Genomic DNA, 13,404 nt, shown 5'->3' with positions numbered 1-13,404 from the left:
AAGGATGGGACTGGGGTTTTCTTTGGGGTAACATGGAGTTCTGCCAGGAGTACAAATTAAATAAATCAATGAATATCAACCCACAACACACACCACAACTATAAACAAAAATTATTTTATAAAACCATCTTTCAACTTCAATCCTCTCCTGAACTCCTTCAGTATGATAGATATATCATACTGTGAAACAGATAACAGGATTGACAATTGCATTCCTGAACCCAGCTTGGGCCAACACAGTACCACATACCAGAAGCACCAACACTCCTATAATAAAGAAACCAGGACTCCCTAAGGGCTGCAAACTCCCAGTATGTATTCCATGGCCCACAGCAACTACAGCCTTTGGTTTATGTGAGAAACCAAGTCATTTGCTAACTGGCCAAGCAGCTCTATGGTCTTCCATACTCTCATGGCATCCAGTGACCAGGAGCTTTGCCAGTGAACTCGACTGTCTGGTACCCCAGTGTGTGAATCCTGCCTCCACAAGAGCTGCAAGATGATAAGCTTCCCTTGCCAGATAGCTGCTGCAGAAAGTGACAGTGACAGCTGGATTACAGATGAAGGGAAGACACAACATCACCTGACTTCCAGTCTGTTTGGCAACATAAATCAGAGGGTTGAAGCAGACCTGATCAACAGCTGTAGAACCAGAAATTACATAGCTAATACACTCTCAGTAATCAACATTTAGATCACAAAAATAATAAAGCAAAGTGATTAAACAGTTTAATAAAGCAAAGTGATTAATTAAATATGCACTGCATAAGGGCAGTATTATACATACTGAAAGTTGGGGGGAGATTCTCCACCACAAAAAATTGCTTCTTTATTTTAAAATCTTCCACAAAGGAACCTTTCACATTTTTAGTATGCATCTAAAAAAATTTTGAATGCAGTACTACCCTTGTTATAAATAGAGAACCTGACAAAAAGATCTGAGGAGTGAACAAAAAGGAAAAAAGTATTTTGTCTAGTAGCATTGTAGAAGTCTGCTTTGATAACCCTAAAATGAAAAAGGAGAAAAATTAACTTCTTGATGGTGCTACATATTTGAAGCATCCTTATTTTAACAGTGCATTCGGCAAATCTACCAAATTAATTAAGCTACAAGATATGGAACTACAGCCTTATGTTAAAACAATTTGAAAATTGATCCTCAACACTTACTAATAGCAATACCCACTGTTAATCCTACTTTGCATTCAACTACCCCAATAAATAGCTATTTTGCCATTATTATTATAATTCAGATTTTTTAGGATCTACTCTTGCTATTAGAAGTCTTTATTAGTATTGCTTTTCTGTTTCTTTAAACACAGCTTGTGCTTAAAGCAAGCCATAGCAACTGCAAAGAAGTTACCTGCACCCCCTAAGCTCAGCGTGAATTGCTCAAGCATTGCTAATTTTGAAGTGGGAGGAGTTGAAGAAATGAGGTCTTTTTATATAAAAAGCTTAAATGACTCATGAAAACTCTTCTGGCATAGCTCATACATGCTTGACAACAACAACAACACATATAGCACTGTCCATCACTCAAGTGCTGTACGAAGCAGCCCAAGAACACTGGGCATAATAGGCTGTTTCTGAGACCAGTGAACTGGCTGTTCCCAAGTTTCCTAACTGGCTCTAGGAAGTACCTTACATATGACATTCAATTAATCAGTGTTTAAAAAGAATAAGGTACCTGGCATAACAGTCCAGGAGACTTCCAGTTGGCCAAAATGTCTGCAAGCAAACAGGTCAACAGAGTCATATCTACTTAGAGTTTCTGACCTTGGCCAAATTTCCAGGCTAGTACCAGCAATGGTACATTGTCAGTGGTGAAAAACCTGAAGATTTTCTTTAGCACTCAAAGGGAAGAGCTGTACATTAATCAGTGGTGGAACAGAAGTGAACAGACTGCTGAAAAGGGCTACTAAAAAAGAAGCAAGGTCAACAGACATTTCTTGATCTGAATGTCTGGTCCACCTAGTAACTGCCTTGGCCAATCACTTTCATAGGTTAATCAGATTACAGTTGCTTTTCACTCTCCAGCCCTCTTTTAAAGATGTTCCAGAATTTAGCTCTACTAGTGAAGTGATATTTATTTTTATACTGCTTTTAGCCAGAACTAGCTTCTACATACTACTGTTACCACCCACAGATTTTTCTTTCTGTCAATCCTGTTTCCAGCTCTCAAATCCCTGCATCTTCCTCTGTCACCTAAACATTCTTGGTCATCTGGCCAGCAAAGCCAGACATTTATACTGCTTTGAGTGCCATTGCCCTGGTCCCTTAATTTAATGTGAAGAAATTATTCCAATAGAGAAGCTCAGCTGGATCACATCCAAAGACTGTAACAATATTGTTCTTCTTTAAGCTCAGATGTTGCAGAAGAAAGTTCAACAGAAATAAGATCATATGGAAACAATGTGCCAAATAGTGGCACATCCAAAAAAAGCATAAAGTATTACAGACTGCATAAACAGCATGATACATGTCCTGAGAGATGCCAAAGCACCTGACTCCACTGCTTTTCCCTGCCATCACTGCAAATTAAAATCAAACAGAGTAAATGCAGCAACTCTCAAAGTGCTGCTGGCCTTCCATACTGAAGACAAAGCATCCACAAAGGAAGAGCATCAATCCATCAGATGACACCCAAGTGGCTTTCCTTAATTTAGAGATTAGCTAACATTAGAATTGGCAAGTGAACAGAAGGCTCCATACACTGCTACTGCTTCCACCTACAGCCTTTCTCTCAGCTCCCCCGCACCCTACACCGACTACCTGCCCCCAGTACTCTCTTTGTCTTCTTCTCCCACTCAATTTTCTGCCTGAAAAAACTCTCCTCCTTTCATGTGCCAGGTAGAACTCCCTCCCTTTCTTTCAATACTTCCTTACACAAATTCCCTCCAGCTTCTTTGTTCCACTCAGCTCTGTTGGGGGGCCTCCACTGCTATTATCCACACTGCATCACAGGGACACTGCTCAAGTCGTCACACACTTTGTCACTCCAGAAGACAAGTGTGGGCTTGAAGACCTTCTGTAAAGCACACCTGATGGGGCAACCTGGCATCTCAGACCTTAGGTGAATAGCTGCTCCCTCTTGGCTGTTCATCCAGCAGTGATAACTAACTCTTCGATCCAAAACAAAAGCCTGATGGTCATATGAAGGACAGAAATTAATTCAGAAATATTGTGCTCTGGTTTGGAATTGTCTGTCACATAGATCAAGACCACAGAAAGAGACATTCTTTCACATCAAAGGCAGCAGCATTCTGGGTAACCAAAGAGCAACCTTGACAGGGTCAGAGTTAAGTATGAAACAGATCTCAGTACAAGGCTGGCAATTAGCATTTGTTCTGTAACTTATACAGCACTCTAGAAGTACACCTGGAGCAGCCAGGACCTGCCCTTTTACAGGTGTATGCACCATTTCACCCAAGGTCTTCCAGCCTCTATAAACCACTTAAGCAGCTACAGAAGAATCTCTATGCTCACCTCAACATCCTATTAAAAAAATTTTTTTGAAACATTCTACAGTAGTTTACTCCCAGGAGAGGATGACCTAAAATACACAAAAATCTATTGTAAGCATGGAGCTCTTCAGCTACATCAGTAGGCCAAGGTTTCAGTTCCTTCAGAGAAACCTGACCAACCAAGTGTTTTTATATTACTGCTTTGCTTTCAAAGCATGTGCAGTACTTATTATTTCTGAGGCACTTTATGTTTCCAAAGGTCTATATAAACACCAGCTAATTAGAGACAGCTAACAAGAATATCCCAAGATGCAGAATCTCAGTGTGTAGTGAGTATGCTAATGTTTTCTCCTTCCCTAAAATAGGGAAAGTTAAGGATTTAAAGATGCCTACAAGTGTGCTCCCTGAACTATGGAACAATATTTTCAAGGAAAAGGTGCTATATTTCAAACTTCCATTCTGCCAGTGTGTAGAAAAGCAGAAAATTCCAGCCTGGCCAAATAGAAATGGCTCAGGTTCACTGTAACTGCTGAGAAGATACCACACACAGTGTCAGATGCAATTTCCATTCACAACAGACATCCACATTGTACACACTCATCTCCTGAACCGGCACTACACTACAGCCATGCCTCTAGGGGCTCTGTTCTGAGGAAAACAACAGAAAAGGAACTGCTAATCCCTTAATTAGTGGCACCCACTTCACCTTCTGCAGGAATAATTTAGAAAGTCTGAATGGGCCACATGTCACATAAGGTGAAAATTCAGTAACTGAAAATGACTCAGGCTGTTGGTTCACTTCTCAGTACCTACATCTCAGCTGGGCAGGGCTACTGAAGGGAAGTACTCAGTGTCAATTGAGAACAGCTTCACAAACCACTGATCAAATTTGCCTCTTTCAAATTTCTGATGGGACTTGCATTACACCAGGCAAGTCACTGATCCTAGGTCTCAAGCACAGCTCCAGGAATACACAATTAGGGCCATGTTCCCTTGAATTTTCACAAAGCTCTTGTTTAAGCCACACCAGCAAGGGGATTAACTGTACATTCCTGGCTGAGCTACTTCACTGGCTAGATAAGACCTGAAGCACAAACCATACCCACCAAAGACACTGACAGGTCTCGTCATCCATTCTGCTACTCCCCTGCCCAGCCCTCCCACACAATGACTGCAGCACATGAGAGTCCTACAAAGCTGTCCACTGGATTATGGCAGACTCCACAACACTTATTTATCTATCTCAGGATGCAAGTGGCACGAACCAGGCCATCTACCATTGACTCAAAGGTCAGAGTTAAAAGCCTCTCTCCCCTCACACTGACATTTCAAGGCTGCTCCCTTTAGGAGCTGCATATTCTATTCTATGTGTGAGCATCTCTTGCAGTAAAAGGAAAAGCAAGGTCCATCTCCCTTTAGCCAAGAGCCTACCTCCTTTCTACCCACAACTATCAGAGAGAGAAATATTACTCCATAAAACATTACTCCATTTTCTCCAATCAGGTAAAGAGAGACTCAGGTAATGGAACAGAAAAACAAAGACATTTGGATACCATAGTGAGCAAGGAAGACAAGGAAGTAAATTAGCTACCATTATGATAATGAACTGGCTTTCCAAAGGAGGCAATTTGCATGTAACAACTATGAAGCAACATAAAGATGCTTTAACAGAACTGCTGCTTGCTTTTCATCCCTGCAGCAATGGAACAAGCAGTCACGGCCACAAAACAACCATCGCTGTGGGTTTTTCCTCTTTGACTGTCTCTGCAGAGGCCAAGTACCTGACCAGAGCTCCCTCCAAGTGTAATGAAGCCTCACTCTGCATTTCTTCTGGTAGCACAGCAGCTTGTGCACAATCTGAATGCACCGTCTGGAAAAGAGAGGGCAAAGGATTAATGACATTGCAACTTCCCACAATTCTACAGCAAGCCTGGAAATATCGCTGAAATCAGCAGCAGGGAAATAGACAAATTCAAAGACTATCAGAGAAGGATGGGAGTTGTGACTTTTGTCTCCTAAGGGGAATCAACACTCACAAAAAAAAGAATATGACCAAATGGAAAAAGGGGCCTGTATGCCAGTTTACACTCAACAGGATACGACTGACCACAAATATGTATTTGCTGTTCAATAAATACTTTTCACTCTTTGCTACCCTAACCTAAGGGCCTCATGAACTCTACCAAATGAGTTACTTAACTTGCAGTGAGATACTGCAAGTTACTGTAAAATTTGGGCACAATGGAGGTTTTCCGTTTCTCTGGCCCCAGAGATGAGGCTGAAGGAAATGAAGGTGTCAGAGAAACTACAGGATTTTTAGTTTGATTGAGGTATGGTTTAATTACATTAAAAAATAAAAGAAATATATTTCTATCAAGTTCTCCAGTCTCCTCAAGTATGAGCTTTGGAATGTTCATGGAATACACATACAAGCTCTGGAAACCCCCAACAAACAAGTGGTGCATTTGTGAAGTCTCCAAATCCTGTAGGTCTCTATAGCATCTAACGTTCAAACAAACTCTTAGGTGCACAAACATTCTTCACAAATAACATCCAAACTAAAAATACAGCACAGTGAGTAAATTCTCTAACACTATTCATTACAGACAAGACAAAAAACATATACAAATTTGAATTTGTCAGGCCAAGCTACTTTTAGCTATTGACATGTAGAAAAAATAGAAGAAAAAATCCCTTTCCCCCCAAATCCTTATTTCTCAAAAACACACTATCTCATTAAAATCCACATCTTTCTGAAAAGACACTGATGATAGACACTGCACATCAGATAAACATGGAGAAATTAAATTCTAAAAGTTTGCACAGAATTTATTCAAAATGAGGTGAAAAGTTCAAGACAAGGCTTTAAAACAAGGCTGTAGCGAAAAAAAATATGCAGAAGGTATGCATTATTCTTTTCAGACCCATAGATAATCCCAAAAATACCACAATAAGGCAGGAACTGAAACTAACTTTGAATAAAGGTAAAACTATTTATAATCACTGAGCATGACATTAAGTGCTGCATTTCAAATTGGATTCTCATAAATTCAACCAAGAAAAGGAAGCAAACCAGCTAGGACAGACAGCTGTCCTCAGATGAGCAATAGCAATCCCTGTGGGGAGAAACCTCCTACTTCTAATGTTACTGGTACTGGACAATGCCCAGCACATTTTTACCTCTATATCTGCTTGGCTGTAAGTCAAGTTATGAAGATATCCATCCTGGTGGGGTGTCTCTGGTTTTTAAAAGTTTTGTGCTGAGGATTCATAATACAAATAATGGACAAAAAGTACTCTTAGTCTAAGGAACCTGGATTTCTCTTTTAAATATTAATATGCCCAGCCTTGTGCAGCCTCATATTGTCACCTCTTAAATGTGCTGCAGAGAAGTATGACACTGCTTGTGCATTCAGAACACCCACTTTGTCTGCAATAACTGTGTCTGCTATGGGATGGTTTCAGACAGGAGCAGAGTGAAAGGACTGCACAAACATGCCAAAATAGATGGATACAAATGTCCACTGATGGTTGCTACTTCTTATTATTTGTAGTGTTACGGAGTTTCTAGATGTGATGCTGCTTTTGAGTCCAAACATTTCACACCTTTCTTGTGAAACTCCAGAGCATTGCACCCATCTACAATTAGTTCTGCAATTGTAATTTTAAAAAAAATTCTCACAAACTCAATTGAACTGCACATGCCTTGAAAAGGCACCCTAATTGCAAGGTTATTTGGGCAAAATCAGAATATGCTGACAAGTTACCTTAAGGGAGAACATCCTATGTGTCTTTATCTTTGCTCCAGAATACAGTGCTGCTCACGACTTGGGGAAACTCAGCACTGTACAAACAGTCAGAGCAAAGCCAACAAACTGTCTAAATCCTACTTCTGCCCTCCAGGCTAAAGCAGTACAAAGCACTGGAGAGGCCCCTGTGGGATGCACGGAGTGCTCATGAGCAGCTCTGTCCTCTTGTCTCCTTTTGCCCATTGCTAAGTTTTACCCCTTGCTGCCTAGCAGCATTTCAGGCTTACAGCTCCCTCCCTCTCCACACTGCCTTCCAGGCCTCGTGTCAGTCATCCTCGCTTTTTCAAAAGTGTCTTTTCTGTTTCTAGACCAAGACTCATCTTCTGGGAAGTGGGGATTGCTGCAATGACTCTGCGTTACGAAACTTCTTTTAGACTGAAAAGCTCTTTGTGTTAGATCGAGTAGATTAGGGAAACAGTCTGAAATTGAATTGCTTTCAATTTTCTGGCACACAGAGGATTTTTGAAGTAGAAAAAGTTACTGGAAGAGTTCATGAAAAGCCATCCCACTCCCCACAAACCACAAAGTGTTATTTCAGTCAGAAGATTGCTCTATGAGCAGGATTCTACCTAAATTCAAACTTCAAATGAAATCACAGCGAGTTACCCCACAGACACTTACACATAGAGATCCATAGGAAATTCTTTCATCATGTGTGTTACAATGAATTCCACCATCAAATCTGACAGAAAAGAAAATTATAAAGTAAGTATTGAGCTGGCTACTGTTAGCTTTTAGTAGACTACAAGGAAGTCAAACTGCCCCACCTACCTATCTCTACCAGACAATAGTCCTGCTTAGATGAAAGGGATTTCACTTTTTTGTTTGTTTGTTCTAAAGAACATTAGACATTTGCTACAACTAGAAAAGAACCTACTGGAAACTGAGGGTACATACTGTAATTTGCTTTGAGGCACTGCTTCCCCATATGGTTTCCCCCACTATTAGTCAAATAAAGACTATACCATGAATTCTGATGTTAAAATTGCTCTCATATTTCAAGCCCTGTCAGTAAGGAAAAATTCCATTAAGAAGCACATTTTAGGAAATTATTCAGAAACAATGCACAACCTAGATGCTACTTAAAGAGACATTGTAAATAACACCTATTTTTCCTAAAACAAACTTGGAAGCAAGTAAAGCTAGTTTGATCTCAACACAGGCTAAGCTTTTGCTTAAGACTAATTAGGGGGAAAAAGAAAAAAGCAGAATGTGTCTAACATTTAAGGGCTTCCAGTATGAAGGTAAGAGGCAAAGAGTATAGAAATACAATTTAAAGAAGCTAATCAATGATAACTGAACATGTGTGGGGGTGTGTTCAACCCAACTTCAGCATGAAATGCTTATACCAATGGTGAGCTGTAACCTCCTAGGGCAGTAACAGCCCAGCAGTGTGACTCAATAGTGACTAGAAACAGTGCAGGTGAAGAATGTATGAGATCTGATAGCTCTAGAAAGATTCTTCATGCAGCTGTTGTGTCTTGGCTTCAACAATCACATTTGAAAATGTTGAAGTCTAAGACTGCTTCTGTACCATCAGGCTGAACAGCCATTCAGGGATCCAGGCTCCATCCCTTTCTGAACCCACATGTGCTTTTGGCCTCCACAGTAACGAGAGTCACAACTTAATCATGTGCTGCATGAAAAGCTTTCAGCTACGCCTCCATATCCACAGGCAAAACCAATCCCAGCTACTAACATTCCTGCTGTTTTTTGGCTCAGAAAAGGCTCAATGCCCAGCAAACATGTTCACAAATATGTTTTTTTGAACCATCAGTCTACCAATATCATATCATCTACCAAGTACTTGTCGCTGCTAGCACACTCACCTAAACACTGAATTTATTAATCAACTGCCCTCCCTCTTGTTAAAAACTCACCTCAAATGGGCCAAGCTGTGTCTGTAAAACTCTCTGTAAATGCATATAGGATTTATTGCTACAGGGCTGCAATCTTGGATTTGTCTGCGAGGTAGCCATGTACAAAGATGGGCAGGGATTGCTGGAAACATCTTTAGTATGTAGCTGTCCTTTTAAGTCTATCCACTGCTCCATTTAATCCTCAAATCTCACATTTCCATTGCCCAACAAGCACGCAGGGGCTCTGGCCACACTCACCGAGCACCGCGCACACCAGCGGGCGGCAGGGCAGGTTCTTGTCTGCTGCTTTCTTCCGATGCCTCATTGGCTTCAAACACACAAAGATGAAAACAAGTCAGCAGAAGCCTCAAGTGACAGTCTGTGTATTACTGTATTTTTCAAGCAAACAGTACAATCAGCACAGGCTTCCTTTTGTCTTTTTCTCCAACTGCCAACTTATACATACTAACCCTAAAGACCATGGCTGGAGCAAAATTGTGCCTGCTTTCCAGCATGCTGATACTGGGGGCTTGTTTCTTTAGCTGTATAGCTGGAAGGCACTGTTCTACTGAGGGGAGGGACCCCAAGACAAAAACAAATCACACAGAAATTCCTCCCCCTTGGTTAACATACTGATTTGTTTCTGACCCAGAAGTCTGATTGGTATTCTTAACAGTGTGTACAGTAGTTAATGGCTTTGGTGTTCATTGTAACAGACCAGAAAGGCTAACTGGATATAAAATCTGTTGTTAAGGGGTGATGATTAGCATTCTTGCAGTATGGTCTCCATAAAGAAAAATGTTTGTTTCTTTCTTGAACAGTGAGTGACTTTCAAGTGCTGCTTCACTGTCAGATGAGGTAAACTTTGTGCCAGTACCACAAAGACAAAATGCATCAAGTTAGGATAACCATTAAAGTTACTCCTAAGTGCAGAACTTCATAAGCCAGGTAAGGACACTTCTACCACAGGAAAAAGCTCTGGAAAAAATACTTTCCTCCCTGAAGGTGAATTACTCCACCCAGAATAAGCCAAATAAGAGCACTCAGTGTAACTCCAGCTGGCTATTATGTATCACATGAGGGCTAATGCTTGCTGGAGATTAAGGCAGAACATTCTCCCTACCACTGATTTCCTCAGAGACCTCGTAATACACAGCTCCTCGCCAGCTAGACAGGCCTCTAAATTCACTGACAGGGCAAAGAGCTCTTTGTTCTTTGAAGAATGGAGACATTGTGAGAGCAATTTCAAAATCACTCCGCAACTACTGCATTTCTGACAGTAGTTCCACATTGCCTTAGCAATGTAGGTTAGATGTCTGTGACACAATTTTCAACATATACTTTTCATACATACTCAAATCCTCTGTGTTTGCATTCTAAAGAGAAAAACTGGAGGAAAAGACTCACCATTCTGTGTAGGTTTACACGAAAATTCATGTTGTCATCATGAAGAAAAGCATTTGCATATTGATCCTATTGAAAAGGGCAATAAAAGGAAGGAGATATGAAAAGCCCAACACCCTACAGTTGCCTTTCAAATCACGTGTTTCAGTGTAAAACTCCCAAGATACAACCACAAAGCTATAAAGCCACCTGTTCATTTCTCCTTTCCCACCCATGTTTCCAGTCGCACAAAAAGTAAACCCCTCCTGATCCCCATTCCACTTTAGAAAAATAAATTGCTAACAAAACAAGCAGTAGTTCATTCTAACTTTCTCCTCCTTTGCTCATTAAACTCTGACTGTAGACACCATGGTGTCACAAGTTTAACAAGTGCTCCAGGTATATATTACAAGAGGTGGGTCTCCAGCACCAGTTCCGTGACTGTGTGGATATAAGTTTCTTCTGGCATTTTGATTCCAGAAGCTACTGCAGTACTAGCAGTTTGGTTTATGACCTGTTCCACCCCTCAAACCAATCTCATTCCAAGACCACCTCTATATTAAAGAGACTTCTCCAGATAATGCACAGCCAGAATAGGTAATAAATATACCCTCTCTTTAATATCAGAACCAAAGAATGCCCTTGTTATGCAGGAACAGAATTTCTTATCTTGTGTTATCTATGCAGCCACCTGAAGAACAAGTGCCAAAACCATTTAATTAGAAAAATGTTAAATGTACATTATTCATTTTCAGGCTGCACCCTGAAGAAACATTATTACAGAATCCTTACACTGGCTATCAACCTCACTGTTTTTTAATCTTTAAGGATGAAAAGTCTTTACTTGCAAGCAAGCAAAATGGAAATGCCACACAAACACAACCACCATTCAGGACATCAGTCAGCCATCAGAACATAGTGTCCATCAGACAGGGCCACATTCAGCCAGGGCTGCTGACAGAACTCTGATGCTGCTTTCTCACCCTACTACCACATTTGCTACGTGTCTTGCTTGTAGGGACCTACAAACACGTGACTTACTTTCAGACTTGTATCCTTCTTTGGCAGAAGGGATAGGGCACAGCCCATGTTTAGGATGAACAGCACAGAGCTGAGAGCCATTAGCACATTACTCATCTAAAAGCCATGCCACAGGGTCACTCAAAAGCCAAGAGAAAAGGCTTAGGTTCACTCTTTTTTCTCCTCATCCCCAGAAGTTGGCTAACTCAAATAAGATGATCCAATTTTCAAGTTTCAAGTCAACTTTAACAGTATTACATCAAGTCTACTGGCAAACACTAAGCACCTGAGGACCTCACCACTCAGTACCACTGTGGATATTCAGCTCCTGCCCCACAGGAGGCAGGGGCATAGAGCCCTGTAACACTCCATCAGCTGAGCAGCTTCACACGAGAAACCTACCTCTGCTATGCATGTCAGGATAATGAGGCACAGCTTGCCACTGTGCAGCCGGTGCTCATCTGCAAAGGAGAGAAAAGAGCTCCATGAGCCACACATGCCCAGCAAGGCTGAAGAGCAAGAAAGCTGTTGCACCAAAAGAAAAGCCCAGCTTGGAGATTCTTCCTAGTCCCACTCCCTCCATGATAGCTAATAGTATTAAGCACTCACCTCCAGCCTGGACACTAAATCCCACCCATTTGTCACCAGTCTGCACCAACAGCAACGGTTCAGGTTTGAACTTCCAACAGCATTGTAACAATCTGCTGGGATTCTGTCTCATTCAGTTTTACTTCCACAGATATTCTAAATACTGCCCTTCTGTCACAGCAGAGACACACTGTTCCCTCTCTTAGACAAGGTGGAAAACAAAACATCACCTTTGCTGTAGGTTATGAAACAAGCAGCCAAGCTTTCACAGAGGCACAGCACTGAGTAGCAAAACAACTGCTGACATTATGCTCTAAGTTCCAAGTTTTAACCCCAATATAGAGAGACACAACCTACTTTGCTCTTTGCAAAACTATGAAAGAAGGGAGTCTGAAAAGACTTAGTATTTTAAGCCAAGAGTTTCACACTGATCATGTTCCACAACTTCTTATTCAACTCACAACTTTAAACAGCTTTTGCCTTGAATGACAGCTGGAGCAAAACAGAGAGACTAAGGCAGAAGAATGCAATTTTTATTTGGATTATTTAAAACTCCTCTCAATTTTAACCTTGAATATAAAAAAACCCCCAAGACACATATAGACATGGAGTAACACAGGATAGAAGAAACCTCTGGTTCAATCCTTGCTCAGAGCAGGGCAAGATATGCAAAACTATGAAAGAAGGGAGTCTGAAAAGACTTAGTATTTTAAGCCAAGAGTTTCACACTGATCATGTTCCACAACTTCTTATTCAACTCACAACTTTAAACAGCTTTTGCCTTGAATGACAGCTGGAGCAAAACAGAGAGACTAAGGCAGAAGAATGCAATTTTTATTTGGATTATTTAAAACTCCTCTCAATTTTAACCTTGAATATAAAAAAACCCCCAAGACACATATAGACATGGAGTAACACAGGATAGAAGAAACCTCTGGTTCAATCCTTGCTCAGAGCAAGGCCAGATCATGCTGTGGAAGGTACTGTCCAATCAAGCCCATTTTAAAATCTTCATTCTATAAAACAATGTGCTTGGACCACACACCCCCAAAACCCACAAAAATAAACCAACAAAAAACAACACATTGATAACTAAATTCTGAGGAGGCTTCACATTGCACATTTCAGAGATTTCCAAAAGCTGCTCTAAAGCACAGGAGTGCTAAACATGCCACCCCAGACATCTGCCTTAGAGTCAAACTCAAAGGAGAGGGCTATCTGAAACAGACACACTTTCATATAAAGCACAAGACAGCCAAATTCCTTCATTGCAGGTGACTT

The 13,404-nt window shown here is 40.9% G+C and overlaps 1 protein-coding gene across 2 annotated transcripts in view; it reads right to left on the bottom strand.

The window, feature by feature from the left end:
- ARMH3 (armadillo like helical domain containing 3) overlaps nucleotides 1-13,404 on the bottom strand; it is a 123,760-nt gene that overhangs the window by 79,285 nt on the left and 31,071 nt on the right. For both annotated transcript variants that reach the window (XM_039708993.1, XM_039708994.1), the window contains exons 16-20: nucleotides 11,938-11,996; nucleotides 10,540-10,605; nucleotides 9,391-9,460; nucleotides 7,895-7,955; nucleotides 5,246-5,334 (exon numbers count right to left, since the gene is read on the bottom strand). In XM_039708993.1, the coding sequence (XP_039564927.1) occupies nucleotides 5,246-5,334; nucleotides 7,895-7,955; nucleotides 9,391-9,460; nucleotides 10,540-10,605; nucleotides 11,938-11,996 (345 nt within the window). The remainder of the gene's footprint in view (nucleotides 1-5,245; nucleotides 5,335-7,894; nucleotides 7,956-9,390; nucleotides 9,461-10,539; nucleotides 10,606-11,937; nucleotides 11,997-13,404) is intronic.

Source organism: Passer montanus, unplaced genomic scaffold (assembly GCF_014805655.1).
Source record: "Passer montanus isolate IOZ18808 unplaced genomic scaffold, ASM1480565v1 scaffold21, whole genome shotgun sequence".
In the NCBI taxonomy this organism is placed as follows: domain Eukaryota; kingdom Metazoa; phylum Chordata; class Aves; order Passeriformes; family Passeridae; genus Passer; species Passer montanus.
This window is presented reverse-complemented; position numbering and strand designations above follow the sequence as displayed.